General features: G+C 52.6%; 1 protein-coding gene across 17 annotated transcripts in view; it reads left to right on the plus strand.

Annotated features, from left to right (window-relative positions):
* The window catches only part of IKZF1 (IKAROS family zinc finger 1), a 92741-nt gene that overhangs the window by 17019 nt on the left and 56094 nt on the right, over positions 1 to 19628 (plus strand). For 16 of the 17 annotated variants that reach the window (XM_021063913.1, XM_021063925.1, XM_021063915.1 and 13 more), the window contains one exon: positions 7806 to 7925. In XM_021063913.1, coding sequence (XP_020919572.1) covers positions 7806 to 7925 — 120 coding nt within the window. Of the gene's footprint in view, positions 1 to 7805; positions 7926 to 11169; positions 12357 to 19628 lie in introns of those variants that run through there. The other variant, XM_013977974.2, reaches the window with a different exon arrangement.

Here is a 19628-nt window from a genome sequence, read left to right on the forward strand (position 1 = left end):
CCCTTAAGTAATCCTTCTTCTTTTTTTAATTATTACAGTTGATTTACAATGCTGTGCCAATTTCTGCTGTACAGCAAAGTGACTCGGTCACACCTGTGGACACATTCTTTTCTTATGTTCTTTTCTATCATATTCTGTCTCAAGAGACTGGACAGAGTCCCCTGTGCTGTACAGCAGGACCTCATTGCTCATCCATTCTAAATGTCAGAGTTTGCATCTCCTGACACCGAACTCCCCGTCCGTCCATCCCCCTCCCGCCCCCTCCCGCTTGGCATACTTTGTCTCCTAAACAGAAGTATCCACAACAACAGTAAAACTATTTAAGAAAAACAAAAGAACGCTGGCTCTTTGCAGCCTCTCCTTGGGCTTGGCTGGGACCTGGTCGTGCTGGTGGGTCCCGAGGAGAGGCGGAGTCCAGCTCCATTCCCGAGGATGACAGACGGTGGCTGGACGTGATGAGAGGGTCAGAGACACGGGGTGTTAAAAGCGCCCGAGGCACAGAGAGACCCTTTCTTTCGCTGTTTCTGCTCTTCTGCCTTCCCCTTGCTGCTTTCTTCCTGGGAAGCTTCTCCATCGGCTTCTGACATGATGCCCTGAAGGGGAGACTCCTCTGATCAGTGCAGACGCTGCCGTTCCAAACGCAAAGCCAAAACCGGAGCCTAGGCCCACAGCTCTAGAATGTTCTGTAGGAACAGCAGGTCAATATTCTGATCGCCTAGGTTGGTAACAAACATACCAAAAGCCTCGTTTCTTGTCCTAATTTTCTTGCCCTTAGCGTTATGCTCAACACTCATTCTGTCTGGGCAGTGGCTGTTTGCAGAGAAGGGTGTCAGGGCTGGGGGCCTTAGGACGCGAGACTGCCTGAGAAAGACAACTCCAGTGTGAAAAGACTCAAGATTTGGTCTGAAATTTGGTTTTGTGTGCTCCTAGCAAGAGAAAGGTACCTCGAGTGCTTTGCACGAATTCTTTGGTTTGATTCAACTTGGAGTGTTCTTAGTGCTCAGAGCATCTGAGGACTTTCTTCCGAAGGATTTGAAGACTTCTTTGTTGTTGTTTGTTTGTTTAATGGCCACACCCACAGCCCATGGAAGTTCCCAGGCCAGGGATTGAATCTGAGCTGAAACTTCTGCAACACGAGATCCTTTAACCCGTGCCTCTGTAGGGACCCGAGCCGCTTCAGTCGGATTCTTAACCCACTGTGCCATGGTGGGAACGCCAGAGAATTCTTTTTCTGCTTTTTGCAGCTTCTGTAAATCATGTCACTTTTCCTTTTTCGTCTCTAAATCGGAGGGAAGGGGCAGTTGTGGAATAATGATGCACGTCTAGTCAAGCAGAAGTTGACATGTTTTTTTATAAGGGCCACACTTGCGGCACATGGAGCTTCCCAGGCTAAAGGTCTCATCGGAGTGACAGCTGCCAGCCTACACCACAGCTCACAGCAACGCCAGATCCTTAACCCACTGAGCAAGGCCTGGGATTGAACCCGCAACCTCATGGTTCCTTGTCGGATTCATTTCTGCTGTGCCATGTGACAGGAACTCCAAAGTTGACCTTCTTGATGTGAGGTCTGAGGACGAGGCTCTGAATGATCCCTTTGCCCATAAAATTATTCCTTGTTATGTTCTGTTCCCGGAGAAGAAAAATAGGGTTTTTCCCCCCTAAGTGGAGCCTTATAAGGTTGCCGCTATCATAGGTTAAAAAATGTTACACAGAATTCCTTTGTTCCAGTGGGTTAAGGACCCAGCATTGTCACTGCTGTGGCTTGGTGGCTGCTGTGGCGCAGGTTCGATCCCTGGCCTGGGAACTTGTACATGCCTGGGTGAGGCCAAAAAAAAAAAAAAAAAAAATGCTTCTGTATCAGCAGTTTTATAAGGGTTCACCTAATATATGTGACATACTCACTGGAAAAAACAGAGAAATCGTTAATATCTGAGTTTTTTTCCAACAACCTGCTTCTTTCTTCCCTGGGGTGTGTCCTCCATGAGGACTGAGCCCTGGTTTACTGCGGACAATAGACACTCAGGAGCTATTTCCCCCCTTGCCTCCACTCGTGTTGGGAAGAGCTGCTGAGCAGGCTTGGAGGAGAGTCTGTCTAAAGCAAGCCATCCTTCCCTTTAGAGCACAGCTTCATTCTTTCGGTAAGTTCTCTCTCTCTCTCTCTCTCTTTCTTCTTCTTTGAAACGCTTTCCAAACAACCAGTTATGTGTGTGCACAGGTTTTATTTAGGTTTCCCAGGGAAGAGTCAACCCGTGGGGAGAGGGATGGTGAGACCTGTAGCAGCATCTCCCCTCTGCCTCCAACTCTGGGACGGCAGTTTTCCTTGCCTCCTGGACCACTCTCGTGCCCTCTGCAAACAGGGAACCAGGGGCCGTTGAGCTTATGGGATGCTCAGGCTCTGAGGGCCCTAAGGCTCCTTGGCTGCTTCCTCACTGGGAATTTGTCATGTTTGTTGGAGCAGGGAAGCCAGAAATGGGCCCTGTAGACAGACATCGCCTGCCTGGGGAAGCGAGGCCCGTCTGTGCTGAGGCATCAGGGCAGATGTTAATCACAGCAAGTCGCGTGGACTGAGTGTGTGGAATTCACCAAACACCACGCTCAGCGTTTTTCTCGTTTCAACTTACAAGACCCCAGGGAAGAAGCTCTAGGAACGTCCTCCACTGGCAGGAAGCAGAGACTCAGAAAGTTTCAATAATTGATCCGAGGTCCCAAGGGAACCAGACAGGCGTTGGGTACAGGCTTCCCATCATCCTGTAGCGCGACAGTCGGTGTTTTTCATTCACCCCCAGGAATTCTGCTCACCTGGGCAATTGCTTGTGGTAAAAACTCATGCAGTGGCAAGACGGGAATCGCAGAACTGTTTGAGAAATTATTTGCTTGCTGTTGATAAGCTGATTAAACAGTTTTCCCATCTGTTTGGCCCCAAACACTGGTCGTAGGTAATGCTTTAGTTGAAATGTGGGCAGTAGATAAATTATGTATAAATCAGTAAGCAGTTGTTTATTTTCCTAAACACTTGAAATTACATTGATCACACCTCTTAAATTCTTCCATTTAAACACCTGATTCCTTGCTGTCTCCGGTTCTCTGTGACATTCTGCTTGTGCTTGGGGAAGTAAGGACTCTTGCTGCTGCCACCAAAGCCAGCACATGTCCGATTATTATGGCTTTCCATAATATAGTGTCTATAGCACACTTAATAAATTGTGTAATACATAATATGTCAATATAACATAGTAGTATATTACTGAAATAATACAATAGTTTCAGTTTACAAACTAAGACCAAAATAAGACCATAGAAAATAAGACCATAAGCGTACTTAGCCTTTTCCCGTCCACACGTATCATTGCTGTTTTATCCTCACAACCCTGTGCCCTGAGCCAGAATCGTGCTCTTTAGCCTCACTTTCCCCTTGAGAGAAGGGACTTATTCCACATTCCCCCTCATCTTACTTGGCCAAGTCAGAGCTAACGTCCAGTCACCATGTGCTGTGATCGGACATGTGCTGACTTGATTGAATAGCTTTATTTTTGTGTCTCTTCTCGTCTTCCTATGGTTTTTGTGTTTTAAGTGGCTGGCGGGGTTCATTTGTCTAAAATCAACACCTAAGTCGAGGGTCGCTGCTCATGAAGGTTTCCACCAAGCGCTAAGGTGTCCCTGGCAGAAATATCCAGCAGAGACAGAATCCCAGGGCCGCTGAGGACAAAGCCTCCCGCCAGTGATTAGTGTCTCAGCAGCCACTGCCCAGACTTGGGGGCTTTTAGGCAAATCAGATGATCTCTTAAAAACCACTGCTGAGCAGAGGCGAGGCCGAGTGACAGCGGGGCGCCTGGCGGGCGTGTGGCCGTGTCTTGCCCACTCTCCTCCCGCCCTGACTTTGTCTCAGAAGCTGCTGTGCACGTCGAGCCTGCTGTTTTAGCCTCCCTCTGCACGGGGGGTGCCTACGGATCGATCCGACCCGGGGCGTTAGAATCACAGCCCACACCTTCTGCATTATTCCTGGTCCCCTCACGTAGGAAACAGGGAAAGCACTGCGATGCCACGTGAGGGCTGGCATTCGGCTCAGCGCCCGAGACCAACCAGGCGGAAGCACGTCTGGTGCCTTGGCGAGTTGTTGTTGCTCTTGTTCCTGAGAAACAGATTGACTCAATTTTCTTTGAATTTTATTGAAGTGTCTTCTCTGCAGCAAAGTGACTCAGTTAGACACATGTATACATTCTTTTTTGTTTTCGTTTCCATGATGGTTCATCACAGGATCCTGGATAGAGTTCCCTGTGCTGCACAGCAGGCTCTTGTTGTCCATCCATCCTGTAGACAGTAGTTTGCCTGCTCACCCCAAACTCCCGGTCCTTCCTCCACCACTTCCTCCTCCTTAAGTCTGATCAGCTCAAGTTTTACAAAGGTGGTTTGGAGGCATTTTCCCACGAATCGAGCAGAGCAGAGAAACAGCTCCCCTTCACCAGGCAGGTCCTGATTCCCTGTGACCCCCTTGATTCCACGTGCCCAGGTATCTAACTCCATCCCTCAGTTCTCCAAAGGTCTCACCAGGAAGCCCAGAATGAGCAAAAACCACATGAATAGAGTTAAGTTTCTCGGCCTCCTGCTTCCACCCCATAGGAATGACAGCTGGTTAATCAAAAAGCGGCTTGTGCACACCTCACACTCTGCACCCTTAAACACTGGGTCAGTTTGTTAGGCCAGGGGCCCCAAGGTCAGTAGGGGCTCCTCGGGGTCCTCAGGGAAGAGAGGGGCCCGGGTCTCTCATCTCCCAGCCTCCCCGCCAGGCACTGTCTCACTCTACACAGAAGCCCGGCTTCAGGTACTGAAGTCCTTTGCGAGAACAAGAGATTTTCTTGTGAAGCGAAACAAGTTGGACAAAACTATCGTAAGACACCGCTTACACGTGGAATCTAAAAAAGTGATACAAATGAACATGTTTCAAAACAGAGAGAGACGCACAGCCTTCGCAAACAAACTTACGGTCACCAAAGCGGACACGTAAGGGAGGGGTAAATTAGGAGTTTGGGGTTAACATGTACACACGCCTATAAATAAAACAGATAAACAGGAGTTCCCGCTGGGGCGGGGTTAAGGATCCAGATGCAGCGGCTTGGGTCTCTGTGGAGGTGTGGGTTCAATCCCCACCTGGCGCAGTGGGTCAAAGGATCCCGCGTTGCTGCAGCGCCGGTGTAGGTCACAGCTGCAGCTCAGATTCAATTCCTGGCCTGGAACTTCCATACGCCATGGGTGTGGCCGTAAAAACAGAAAAAGCTAAGCAGCAAGTTATACATATGTATCTGCATCGCTTTGCTGGACATCTGAGACTAACATGTTAAATCAACTATACTTCAATAATTTTTAAAAGTTATTCTTAACAAAAAAGAGAAAAGAGCCTCTGAGGGCCTCGAAGTGGGAGTCCGTTACTCTAGGAAATCCTAAGGAAGAGAGTCGTCAGGTGCTTTTCATGCTTCCTGCTACTCCTATTCCGGGCTCTTCCCCGTTTATGAAATAGGTGAAGAGCAGCCCTGAGACCTCAGCCACTTTTAAAGCCTCCTCTTTAGGGTGTTGAAAACCCTAAGTGATGTAAGACACATCCAGTGCAGCTCAACGCTTGAGTCACTTTCTCTCTGGCTTTGGTCTTCCCCTGGGAAATTCTTATAATCCTGCCCCATCTTTATTCATCCTGTACTGGCTCCCCAAAAATACCCAATAATGCTCTTTCTGAAAATATGCCACCTGGGATGATCACAGTTCAGCTGGAGCATTAAAGGGTCACGTCTGTCTCCCAGAGAACACAGTGCTCTCCCCAAAGCGTCAGCTGGTACCTTGCAGCTTCTGTTTTCATTATTCCCAGAAGGGTCCTCTCCTCTGCTGAGGACGCGTGCACTGGTCCTGCCTGTTCTCTGATGGGTTGTGTGGTTCTTGCAGGTGGTTGATTCAGCCCAACAAGAACATGTCACTCTCTGCCTCACCTTGTCCAGGCACACTTCCCTCACCATCTGACACTGTCCTGAGGGTCTGGCTTTCTGGGTGGACATGCCCGGCTGCTGGCCCATGCCAGCCCATCACTTTCCCACTCACCTTCCATCAGGCTCTTCATCTCAGCTGTCTCCCCAGCAGCGCACATGGGCTAGTTTGCATCCAGGGCAGGGGCGGGGCAGGGGATGGGGGTCACCAGCCATTTCCTTGCCTGTGGTTTATGCCTCTTAACTCAATTTTAGGTCCCACCTACATGAGAAGATACAGGGGTTTCAGTTTCAAAGGAACAGGAGCATTTTCTACCCGTCCTGGCTTCCCAGGGTTGAATTCCTGGAAGTGGCCGTGAGCTGCCCGATCCTGGAGCTTCTGGTGAAGTTTATCATAATTCAGTCAGAATAGACAGGGCGTCCTGGGGAAGCCTGGTTCACTTGGTCAATGCTGCTTTGTAAATGAGAAGCAAGTTTGGGAGTTGTGTGGATTCTGTGGTATTTTCTTATTTCAAGGATAGGTGTATATATGACTGGGTCACTGTATAGTATATACTGTTCAGCAGAAATTGATACAACACTGTAAATTAATGATACACTAAAAAACAAAAGCCAAAAACCAAAAAAAAAACAACAACAACAACAACAACAACAAAAAAAACCAAGAATTCCTGGTGACAGGCCTTCTGTGCAGATGAGGACGGAATTATGTTCCTGGGAGGTATGGCATTGCCTGCTCTTCCTCCTTCCAAGCTTGCTGACCCCACTGCAGTATCCACATTGGGCATCTGGCAGCAATATTCCCTGGCTCTTGAAAAGAGAGCCAACGGACTCAGAATGTGTGGCTCTGACCAGGTTGCCCAAACAAGTGACCTTCAAAACAAACTCACATGAGGGTGGTGAGCAGACTTGTAAGGGGGTGAAGAGAAACCAGACCTATAGGTAAGCTATTCAGCCGAACACACGCAGAGCCTTAAAAACGTGGATGCTTCTGACCCAGATGTAGAACTTGCAAGGGTGACGCCATGGTGCTCATTAGGAACGCGGGCAAAGGCTGGCTCTTAGCAGGTTCACCACAGAGTTGTTTTATCATTAAAAAAAAAAAAAAAATGGAGTTCCCGTCGTGGCTCAGTGGTTAACGAACCCGACTAAGAACCATGAGGTTGCGGGTTCAATCCCTGGCCTTGCTCAGTGGGTTAAGGATCCGGCGTTGCCGTGAGCTGTGGTGTGTGTCACAGACGGGGCTCGGATCCAGCGTGGCTGTGGCTCTGGTGTAGGCTGGAGGCTGCAGCTCTGATTTGACCCCTAGCCTGGGAATCTCCATGTGCTGCAGAAGTGGCCCTAGAAATGGCAAAAAGACCAAAAAAAAAAAAAAAAAAAAGATTGAACACAGTCTAAGTTTAAGTAAATCCTACTTGCCTTTGCAAGGGAGTATGACACAGTCATTGGGAATAAAGTTGTGGAAATGGAGTCACTGGTCGTGAGAATGTCTAAAGACTAGAGTTGGTTTCAATGAAGGAACTATGTCACCGCATCTTAGGCAGAATATGTGAGTATCCATGGATGCGCGCATGCGCACACACCCCCCCCGCTCGCCGCGGCTTTGGCCGTGTGACCTCTATAGGACTGCAGGTGATTTAGGTGTTGTTTGTGTCTGTGTTGTCCCATTTTGGGGTACGGCAGTGATAGTCTTGTAGAAAAGGGAGGCCGGCTCTCACGCCAACAGGGAATGCGAACTCATCGCAGTCACTCAGGCCAAGCCAAGGTGAGGCCCTGCCCCTGGCCCGTCCTCGTGACCGCCACGTCCCCAGACTCTCAAGCTCCCCCTTGTCTCCCCAGGGAAGGAGAGCCCTCCCGTGAGCGACACCGCGGACGATGGCGATGAGCCCATGCCGGTGCCCGAAGACCTGTCCACCACGTCTGGAGGACAGCAGAACTGCAAGGGCGAGAGAGGAGCCGGTGAGTGGCCCCCCCCCCCTCCGCTTTGTGTGCAGCCCCCACGCCCTCCCAGCCTGCGGGGCCGTGGTCTCTGCAGCCCTTCTGTCTGTGGTTTCCCCTCAGCCCCCAAGTTAAGGAAACAAGAAATGCAGGAGGGGGACCCAGCTCCGTGTGGCCGGGAACCCCGCATGGGGAGCGAAGGGGCAGCGTCCATCAGCACCCCCACCCCCAGGAGAGCACAGGGCTGGCACCACCTCCTGTCCTCAGTGCATGGCAGGAATCTCCCGTTTTATGGATGGCAGTGGGTGAAAAATATCCATTTTATGTGTTCTGGCCATCGGGCTATTCATTTTCATAGCTTTTGTTCAGACGGAGCCCAATCTGGCAATTTTAGGTGAACCCTCTCATTGCTTTTTTTTTTTTTTTTTTCATTATTTTTGGCCACCTTGTGGCCTATGGAGTTCCCGGGCCAGGGGTCAGATCTGAACCACAGTTGCGACCTACGCCTCAGCTGTGGCAGTGCTGGATCCTTTAACCCACTGAGCTGGGCTGGGGATCGAACCCGTGTGCCCGTGCTCAGAGATGCCACCCACCCCACTGTGCCACAGTGGGGCCTCCTCACGGCTGTTTCTTTCACTGTCTAGTTGAACTCGAAATAGAAAAGTTGATAAATAGAACTTTTTTCATGTTAAAGTACATCTAAATAATCTCGGTGAGCGGACATGTACACCCCTTTGGCATGGAAGAGTGCCTCAAAGGGCCTGCAATCCCTGCCCAGGTAGCCTGCCCAGGCTGCCGTTCAGGTTTAGAGAGCTTCTTCCATTCTCTATGTTAGGAGAAAACTGAGGCCCAGAGAAGTCCGTGGATTAGCCAAGGTCACATGGCAGAGTCAGAAGGGGACTCAAGTTCTGGCTCAAAGCTTTTGCTCCATTGTGCCCTAGCTCATGAGTCAGCGGTCCCTTGGAATACCTGTTTTCTTTTTCCTGTTTTAAAGTAAAAGCTCTGAGCTTGAGCCGCTTCTTTGCCCAGAGGAGTGTTGTGAAGGGCACACAGGTAGAACTGAGGTAGGACCGGTCTTGGGTGGAGCCAAGGAGGGCACGTGGGTGAAGCTCCTGGGTCCTGAGCGCCGCCAGGTATCTTCCTGCCAGACATCCTCTCGGGCAACTAAGAAACCAATTTTGTATGTGTTCATGGGTCTTAGAAATCAGGCAGACCTTGCAGGTTAGGGCTCTTGGGTTTCTTTTTCATGTAGCTGTGCAGGTAGCTGTGCAAACAGGCCAGGGTAGCGGCTGCAGCCTGTGGAGGGGAGAAGCCCAGAAGACAAGTGCTTTCTGAGCCCCTTTTCTACGGGGCGGGGGGCAGGTGGGGAAAGACGCTGCCTTTGTGCCTTCTCCTCTCTGTTCTGCACACCTCCGTTCCCCAGGCTGGGACCCCAGAGGGCATCTGCTTCACCGTCTTCCCTTTAGTGCAGGAGGTCCTGGCCTGTCACACGCCCACTGAACTGCGGCAGAGTTTCCTTTCGAGACACACTTACATCAATTAAAAAGTCAAATTGAAATCAAAACATTAAGACGGCGATGGGGTGCATACACGGTAAAGATGTGCAGAGGTGGCCTGTGAAAAGCTCCCGGTGGGGTTACCCCGCCTGGTCTGATTTGCTTCGTCCCTAAAGCAAGCAGTGAGATAGGTACATTCTCACACATCACCAAGCAGAGCCTCCTGTGTCCCCTGGGCCTCAGGGACCCAAAGCCAGAGAAGTTAGGTGGATATAAAATGAGCCGAGAGCCCAGACACCAGAGTTTGGACGCTGGGGTGGTTCTGGAGAAGCGGGGGAGCCCCTCCCCCCAGATCCCCACAGCTGCACTGTGCAGCCTGCCATCCTTTCGAAAAATGGAAACTGGGCTGATTCCTGGGGAGGGAACAGTGCACTTGGGGGAGGTAAAGCAGCCGGTGTTACAGATGCCTTCGCGGTCTCAGCATGTCGCCCCGCAGGACCTGAGAGGGTCCGTGATGTGATCTGCTCCGGGAGGAGGTTATCCAGCCGCTGGTCCCCAGCCTGCATTCTGGCGCTAGATGGGCTGGGGCGGGGGCAGGAGTCTGTGATCACCTGTGGGCTCCTCCCAGGGGTTCCTCGCCCTGTGGCGTGATTCTCATTCACATGAAGTTTCTAAAAACCGAGTTTCAGAGTCATCCAACTCAAAACACCCCAGAAGCCTCTTCTCTTGGCTTGGAAATAGCGTTTGTCATAGCCACGTGGACAGGCAGGGAACATGGTGCTGAAACAGGGCAGCAGTTGACCAAGGAGTGCTGGGGGGTCACTGCAAGGAAATTGCAAAGGACAGAAGCACAGAGGACAGGACGGGGGCGGGGGGAGTCCAGGGCAGGGGTGGAAGTGGGGGCATTGAGGAGACCAGTTAACAAGGCAGAGGACCCCAGAGGACCACAGAGTGAAGCCAGCAAGAAGGAACGCAGTTACTCTTCGCGCAGGGACCCTGAGCTTTAGAAACCATCCTTCCTGGGTTTTGCAGGAAATGGGCCGGCTTGAGAGTGCGGGCATGGGTTGTTTATTAAAGGGATGCGTCACAAGTAGCTCTAAACCAGTGAGGAGGTCACTGGCACTAGGAGACAGTTTGAAACGACAGAGGGTTGAGTAGAAGAACGAAAAGGAAACGCGCTTGAAACTGTATTTCGTCAGCTCCCCGGGAAGAAGGCAGAAGAGCAGAAGGAGGCTGGGCCAGGAGACAGACAACAGGAAGCAGGAGCCCCTCCCTGCGGACGAGCCGCCAGCCTCAGAGGAGGAGCAGGGAGGGCGGAGGCTGCCCGGGGCGCCGCGCCTGGGAGACAGAAGGGCCGCGTCCAGCCCCCCAGGCCAGACACTGTCCTCATCTCAAAGTGGCCACAGCGCCAAGCACAGCTCATAGAAGGGTTTCCAGGGTTCACTGAAAAAATGCAGAGTTCCCTGGTGGTGCAGCGGGTTAAGGACCTGGCATTTTCACTGCCACTGCACTGGTCGCTGCTGTGGCGTGGGTTCAATCCTTGGCCAGGAAACTTCCACATGCTTTGGGTGTGGCTAAAAAAACCCTCAAACATGCTTTGCTGAGGACAGAATAACAAAGACCTAAAGTAAAAAAAGACAGTAAATGGCAGAAAAAGGATTTTTTTTTTTTTTGGCTTTTTTTTAAGGGCTGCACCCACAGCATGTGGAGGTTCCCAGGCTAGGGGTCAAATCGGAGCTGTAGCCTCTGGCCTACACCACAGCCACAGCAACGCCAGATCCTTAGCCCACTGAGTGAGGCCAGGGATTGAACCCACGTCCTCATGGATGCGAGTCGGGTTGTTAACCACTGAGCCACGATGGAAACTCCTCTTTTAAAGATTTTTGAGCTGAGGGAAGGAGCCTGTGGTAACTTCCTGAGAGAGGAGAAGAGTGGGGAAGACGTGCAGCCCGGGGGATGGACGAGGGAAGTGTTGATTTCTAAGCATGGGAGCCAGAGAACAAGCAACCTGAAGACAGAGCCAAGGAGAGCAGGGAGGAGCCCGTCAGAAGAGGGCAAGGCCACCGGGGAGATGGAGACCTGCCGGACCCAAGTTCAAGTCAGGGGTGCTCGCCGACCCGGTGGGAATCTCGAGGAATGGGGCGAGGCTGGAAGGCGGGGGTATTCGGTGCCGACAGACCCCTGGGCGTCTGTTGTGGGAGAGCTGAGCAATGCTTCTGAGAAGCCCTGAGCCGCTGTCACCAGCCCAGATGACTCTAATCTCAACCAGGAGAACAAATGGCGGGGGGGGGGGGGGGTCCTTGTTGGGAAGTGGTGGAAATCTGCCCTTTACGTTGGGGCGGTCGTATCTTACTGATGGCAGGTCACTCCCAGAATGAGAAAAGTGTCCTTCCTTCTGCACCGCAAGCCCGCCCCCCCCACATGGGAGGAACTCCTGGAGGGCCGCGTGGAGATGTGGTTCTCCTGGATTAAAACAAGATACAGGTAAAAAGGTGTCGGAGGAACGAGGCCAGACCAAGCCCCGGCCCTTGTTGGGCTCCGTTTTCCTCCAGGTCTGAACTCGAGGAAGCAAGGATCTGAAGTGCAGCGTGAAGGGCTCAAGTTAGACACGGGAAAGAACGTCCCAACCCTGGGGGACTGCGTCACCAGGACAGTCGTTTAATGAGATAGTGGCTTGCTCTTCTGAAGTGGTGTCTTTAAAAATGAGAGGCATCTCACCTCTCTGAAGTGGTTGTGTGTGAAACTGCTTAGAGCAGAGGGCGTCCTCGGTGACCTCGGAGGGCAACCCCAGATGTTCTCAGCGAGCCATGGCAGGTGCGCTAGAGAAGGGGAAAATGGGTCGGGAGTTGTGCCGACAGCTGTTGATGGGGGCCCACTGAAGTGGCCCACGCAGGAATCTTGTCGGGAGTGGCATCCAATGGAGCAGATAAGCATTGTGGATAAAGCCGTGGAAAATGTAGGTTACCTCTATTATTCAGTAGCCCTTCTGTCTCGTTCTTCCTCAGAGCATGAAGTGTTGCCCACTGCTGCCTCGCTGTCCCTTGGTGTGTGTGGGTTTTCCTGCCCTAAAATTGAGCACGGGTCTTCCAGTTCCGGACGCCAAGAGTGAGCCCACAGGCCTGCAGGGGAGGGGCTGGGCTGGGGGGCAGGCTGGGCCCAGACCCAAGTCAGGCCGAGGACGACGTAGGGGGCCCTCCCCCTCTGACCTTGCGTGCCTGTGGCTGGCGGGGAGGGAGGCTTGGCGGGCTGGAGCAAAGGACAGAGAGAGGCCGGAGAACCGGCTGGCCCCCTGAGCGAGATGCCGGGCAAGTTAGGCCTTGGAATCAGGGGACGGCCCTGCGGCAGGAGCGTTACAGTACCAAGGGACTGACAGAGAAAGAGCAGTTGTAGGAGCACGGAGGAGGGGGGCGAACCAGTGGAGGGCCAGAGGCTTGAGACCGGCCTGGGGTGGAATGAGGCTTGGCCACTTAGACAAATGCGGGTGACCTTGTGGTCACTGCAGTGCAGAGGGAGCTGTGAGTGTTGGGTGCCGTGAGCATGGGTCCATGACTTACGTTTATATGCACCTGGTCGCCTTCTAGAATGTGCTTCCTTTGCCTGCTTGCTTGGGTGCCCCACCCCAGAGGAGGAAGGTGACAGCCATCATTCCACTGGCACTTGGTGTAGGACTCAATGCCTGCAAGTCACCTCCCCCAGCGAGGCGTTCAGAGCGGGCTGCTCTCCAGAACCGGCATTCTCTCGCACTCTCTCTCTTTTTAAAAAATCTTATTGAAAAAAATGTCATTTCTTGGAGTCTAGTTGATTTAGAGTGTTGTGCCAGTTTCTGCTGTACAGCATAGGGACCCAGCCATGCCAGAGCTGGCGTTCCTGAGGCTGAATGAGCTCCCTCTGGGGCCTTCCCTTTGAGGGGCTCCACCAGGGTTTGGTTCACCCTGGCAAGAAAAGGAAAGAAAACGGAAGTAGAAAAAAATCTGGATTTCTTCCCCCTCTCCCATCCCCCAGCCCCATCCTTGGAATCCAGGAAAATGACTACGTGTCTAAACACATAAGTTTTTGTTTGGGGTCCATTCACTTGAAATAAAAATTCCTTGACTTAGTCGTGAGGATGAAGGCTGGAGTTTGAGTTTTCAAAGGATTCAGATATTTTTAATGGGTGATTCTGGTGCCAGAGCTCACTTTTGCTTTAAAGTTTTGAGCCGGACCCCGAGCAGGTACCACCGTGGGGTCGAGGGTGGTCACGCCCCCCGCAGCCCGGGAGGGGCAGGTGCTGGGGAGAGTCTGTCACGATGGAAACAGGGGGCTTTGGTCTCATTGGAGTCGGGGTGGGGGGAGAGCTTTTGAGGACGGATGCCGCGCCCGCTTACCTAATCAGCAGTTAGAGGAAGTTGTCTTTATCTGTGGGCTGCATCTCCTCTGAACCGATAAACCCCATTCGAGCTCGGGAGAACCATTATCTCGCAGCATCTGAACACTGGCTGCAGCTGAGCTCAGGCTGTGCTCTGTGGCAGGAGCTGGCAGAGGGAACCGTCTGTGGAGCTGCATCCCCATGCTGGGCGCCTGGCTTTCCAGTTTTCTTCTGAAGAACAACTGAAAGCATACCATTTAGACTCATGTGCACGTCTCATCTGGGGCCTGTCTCCTCTGCAGATGGAAGCAGTTGGGGGCGGGGGCGGGGGCGGGGAGGGCGCACTTTAAGTATTCTGTCCTGGAGTTCCCGTTGTGGCTCATCGGGTTAAGAACCTGACCAGTATCCATGAGGATGCAGGTTCCATGCCTGGCCTTGCTCAGTGGGTTAAGGATCCAGCGTTGCCACGAGCTGTGGGGTAGGCCACAGTTGTGGTTCAGAGCCTACGTTGCTGTGGCTGTGGCATAGGCTGGCACCTGCAGCTCTGATTGGACCCCTAGCCTAAGAACTTCCATATGCCATGGATGCGGCCTCAAAAAGAAAAAAAAAAAAAGATTCTGTCCTGTTTGTCTTGCAAATCGCTGCCTCACCCTTGGGGTGCCCTGGGAAGGCAGCAGACCCTGTCACGGTGGTGTAGCCAAACCCAGGGTATGCTAATGGGAGACGCTGATTGTCCTGAATTTCCCAAAACATGAGACAGGGCCATAAAAAAAAAAAAAAAATGATTTTGCCTCCCTTCTAAGTCTTTCGGGTTCCGAGAAGGGGGACGATGACATTGCAGATGGGAAAGTAAATGTTGACTATTCCCTCACGTCTCTTTTGTTGGCCAGCGCAGACCAGTTGGAGACCATGGCCTTTGCGGGACAGTGTTGGTGCCCTGAGCTACAACAAGTGACTGTGCAGCCCTGGGTCCATCCTGCACGAGGCCCCAGGATAGACGGTGGGAATCGGGCACCAAGCTTAGGACCAGGCAGAGGCTTAGGAACATTTTTTGGAGAAAACTGAAGTGGGCGTGTATGTGTGTGTGTGTGTGTGTGTCCTGGGGGGCCATTGACTCGAGGCCACACGGGCCCTTGGAGGAGCATGGCTGTGCCGGGACCCACAGGGTGAGGGAGCCACCTGCCCTCCCTGTGTGCAGGTGCAGCGTGAACCCCGAGGGCAGCCACGCAGCCTAGGTGTTGGCATCAGCTCCACCTGGAGTGCTCCCTGCGAGACACTCTGAGGGCCTGGAGGCTAGGGACCCGGCAAGAGTCAGGTGCAGCAGAGGCCACTCTGGGGAACTTGAAGGATGTGGGACAGTGAGGGAGAAAGGCCAGGCTGCGGAGTGCAGGAGGCTCGGGGACAGGGAGCCTTAGAGAGCTGATGTTTGAGCAGGGGCACGGAAGGTGAGTCGCATTTTGGCCTTCAGAAGTGGGTGGTGGGTGGGTCGAGGGAAGGGGGGGTCACCGTCACAGTAGAGGCCCCTCGGCCTGTCTGGGGTGAGCCGTGGTTTGTGGAGGGGAGCCCTCAAATGACGTGGGCCTGAGCCAGGAGGCCGAGGCCGGTGGAGGCGGGGGGGTGCTGGCAGTGGCCACGGTGTGTCCCCGTGGTGAGTGACGTGACAAGAGTGATTCTCTTAAACAAAATGGGCAGGGGACACGGACTTGGGGGTGACTGGAAGCCTGTTAACAGTTCATAGCGAAGGAACCGTCTGGAAGTCAGGACGTGTAGGAGGTGGCCAGAGCTGGTCCAGCTGTGCTGGGAGCTCAGCGTGAGGGATGAGGAGCCCCGGGGCCCTGGGCACAGAGGGGTGCGGTGGTCTGGGAGAGAAAGCCAGGGTGGGGGCAGAGAATGAGTGGTGTGAGTCAGGTGGCGTTTCTAGAAAGTCTTCATGGCACAGACGTCAGGGGGCTGGTGAGCTCCCAGAGGCGGCTGGGCAGGCCGGGCAGCCCAGGGCAGCGAGCAGAAGAGCGGAGGGCCATGCTGCGGACTTGGACTTTAGGGCCAAAGGGAGAGCCCGGAGCAGGCCGAGGGGGCAGCCAGCAAGGATGCTTGGGGGGCCCTGTGTCAGAGGAGGATCCTTCAGGAGAGAAAGAAGTAAAATGTCACAGCCCAGGCCAGGAGGAAACGGGGGTGCAGAGGAGGCAGGACCAGCCGTCAGGGCGCCGGGCTGGGGCTCTGCTTTTCCTGCCTGGACCCTGTCACCTGTGCCCTCCGGCATCCAGTCTCCATGCGGGAGTCCCAGTGAGAGGGCCTTGCTGACCTAACCTGGCAGCCCCCTACCCCCACCCCCAGCAGCTCCCTGCAGGGCAAGCCTGTCTGCCCTGCGGCAAAGGGCACCCCTGGGCTTTGCTCACTGCACCCCAGCTTCGGGGAGGCGTCCAGGACATGGGGACCTAGTGAATGGGTGGCCGGGTGGCCCTGCTTTGTCAGGCAAAAGAGCTGGCAGGACGGTGGAGAGAGGTTTGAAGTGGAGGGGAGGGAATTTAAGGCCACATCTGCATTCAGGCTGAGACTGCCCCTCCCATGGGAGGGTTTAGCGCCCCCCCACCTCCACCGTGTCCCCCACACCCCTCACCCCCCTCCCCGGCTCCTCTTGACACCTCGACACGTTTCCCAGCTGAGAACACGTATCTCCACTCGGTCAGGCACCCACCCACGCAGGCTTCACACCGCAGGCCGCGCTTAGGGCTGATGGCTCAAGACTTTGTAATAGACTCAGTAGCGTCCCAGACCTGGAAGTATGAATTTTGGCAAAAAAAGGGAATAATCTGTAGAAAAAACAGGGCCAGGAGAGTTTGGAACCCTCTGAGCTGAGCCTGGCGTTCCCAGCCCGCTTCCAGGTTTCACTTCCTGTCTCCAAGGGAGCATGTGAACTGGGAGAAGCCGCCTGTTTTGACCAAGAGAAACCAAAGCCCCTTTACCTCCATCTTCTTCTGAAAACGTAAATGCAGGAGTGCGTGTGCCCGCTTGGTGTGCTGAGGGCAGCAGAGTTAGATTTTAGCTGTCAGCGTAGGGACATAAACAGCCTTTTCTGTTCTAGGGTTTGGGTCCTCATTTTGTTGTCTGCTTCGCCCCATCTGGGTTGAAAGCCTCGATACTGCTGTGTATACACCAACCAACCGACATTTCGTTAACTTTCCTTCTACAAGGGTTTCAGAAAGAAATGGAAAAAAAAAAAAAAAAAAAAAAGAAAGAAAAAGAAAAAAAAAGGTTTTGAGCTGTGGTTGCCAGTTGCCACCTGTCCTTCTGTCTGGTTAGGACATTGCTGATTTGGGAAGTGTAAATATAACCCAGAAAAAAAAGCTTCCCCTCCTCTTATGCAAAAGTAGAAAGGTTTAAGCAGAGCCGAGCCCTAACCATTGCCCTGTGAAGTTTCCACAGCACCAGTTCGAGGAGATGACAACCCTTGCTTGGTAGAGCCAGGCCCTACCCAGGAAGCTGCCTCCCTGGTTCCCACAGCCCTGGGGTGGGGGCTGAGGCTGGGCTACTGTCCCCGCCAGATAAGCCAGCGCCTTGCAAGGTCTCAGCAGGAACTACAGTTCACACGTTACTGCAGAGCTGCTCAAAACTGCAAACCCTTTGGCTGTTAGGATTTGGGGGATGGGAAACTCACAGAGAATTCAGAATGCATTTGGGTTGCAGGGCTGGAGCCCAAGCTGCCAGCCTCTTGTTTAGCGGATGGTAGCCTGGAGCCTAGTGTGGTGGGAAGAATTTACACCAGAGAAATGGACAAATGCTACAAATGAGGACTTTTTTTTTTTTTTTTTTTTTTGAGAGCTGGTTTACCTCCATATGGGGGCTTAAATACGGTTTTAAGGTCTTGACAGCTCCTATGGAGAGCAGGAAGTAGTTTGCTGGAGGTTGTGTGGATGCAGGTGTGTGCGTGTGTGTTTTATGGAGAGGGTGTTAGGAAAGAGTCAGCCAGCCTGTTGGGGAGACCGGGGTGGGGGCAGGAGGGGTAAACGAAGCTCGCGCAGTGTGAGTGGATTCCAAGTGATGCTTTGCTGTAGATGTCCCCAAACCAGAAATGTCAGACCAACTGGATTTTCTGTATTCATACGTAGAATGCTGCTTTAGCGCTTTAGTTTTGTCACTGGGGGACTGAAAAATTCTATGTCATATTTATGAGCTGTCAATATTATCATTATTATTATTGTTGCTGTTTTGGTTTGAAGAACTTTAAATGCAAAGCGAGACTTGTCTGCATTACATCAATACGTTGCTGAATTCAAATGATGTTTCTGGGAAAGCCCTGGCTTCCTGCTGTCCTTCCAAACATGAGATTGGGTTTGGTCTTCTCGAAAGTATTTTCGCCCTGAGGTCCTTGGATTCGCTGCAGCCCTGAGATGTGGGTGCGGAGGTGACCTCCCTGGTGGTCCCTAAGTACATGGTGGCCTCACTGGGACCCTGTGCCAGCAAGGGCTCAGCAGAGTGTGCGTGGCAGGGGTGGGCGCTCGGGAGGCTCCTGGTGCTGAAGGCAGAGAGGCTCTTGCCAGCTTTCCTGCTCGGAGTGCCACCACTGGCCACCGCTGGATTAACTGGGGAGTCTCGGGTGCCCTACTTTCAGGCTGCGAGGATCTTTGAGCAGGTCTAGGGCCTGTCTCTGCCAGGCCGCCTGCCAGGAGAGCTTTTCCCCTGCAGGGGATGTGGCTGCAGGCTGTTGATTTCCACTGAAAGCACCCGGGCTTGATTCTGGTGAAGCCGTGAACATCCGGTGTCCTCCCCGCCCAGCGGGCGGCTGTGATGAGCGGCAGGTCTCCAAGCCTGGGCCTCGCCGTGCTTCCAGAGCACGCGGCAAAGGGGGCCCCTCTCCTTTCCAGGATGGACTGTCACACGGGTGGTGAAATCCTGCTGAAAGGAGAAAAGGACTTTTGTTACAGCTCTATGGGCAATTCTGGGATTGTTTATATTACTATTCATGGAAAATCTGGCAGCAGTGTGCCACTTTCCCAATATCTCCACCTTTGCCACTTAAACACATAACAGCAAAAATACAGCTTCGCCAGTGCTGCTGGCGCCCCCCCCCCCCCCCCCCGCTTCTGAAGGCCTCTGTTCTCCCATCATGTTACATGGTGACAGTTACCTATTATCCGGTACAGACACCCCTTAGTCCATCTCAGCATCATCCTTCAAGCGGTCTTTGGTGAAATTCGTGTTCACTAGACAGTGCTGAAGTGGTTTTGAGTCAAGCGGTTTTCATCCTGGGACGAGAAGAGTTATTTTGTCATTACAAATACTGCCCTTCTTATCAGGCACAACTTAGAATAGATTTACAAGGAGATCCTGCTGAATAGCATTGAGAATTTTGTCTAGATACTCATGTTGCAACAGAAGAAAGGGTGGGGGAAAAAATGTAATTGTAATGTATACATGTAAGGATAACCTGACCCCCTTGCTGTACAGTGGGAAAAAAAAAAAAAATACTGCCCTTACTCACGATTTTTGTTTTTTTAAGAAGTACTGTTATTACTAACATGTGGGCTCAGTACTGATTTTTATATTTGACGCTGCAGGTGTTAAAAATTCTCTTAAAGTTTCTATTTGTTCATTTGTTTGGCCCATTTCAGTAACTGGTTTTTTTTTTTTTAATTACTGGTGGCGTGTCTCCTAAAAATGCATCCTTAAAATCAGCCTGCCCTGTGCATGCACACACCACGTGCACGCTCCCTGCCGGGTGGGTGAGGGGGTCTTTCCAGCCAGGTCCTACGCAGGCAGCTAGGCTCCATACCAACTGAGGCACGGTGACCTTGAACTGTCCTGGGTGGGGAGAGGTCCTGGATGAATGACAACCAGCATTGCTGGAACGTATTTACGAAAGGGGGGAGTGATCTGTTGGAGCAG

Source organism: Sus scrofa, chromosome 9 (assembly GCF_000003025.6).
Source record: "Sus scrofa isolate TJ Tabasco breed Duroc chromosome 9, Sscrofa11.1, whole genome shotgun sequence".
Classification (NCBI taxonomy): Eukaryota; Metazoa; Chordata; class Mammalia; order Artiodactyla; family Suidae; genus Sus; species Sus scrofa.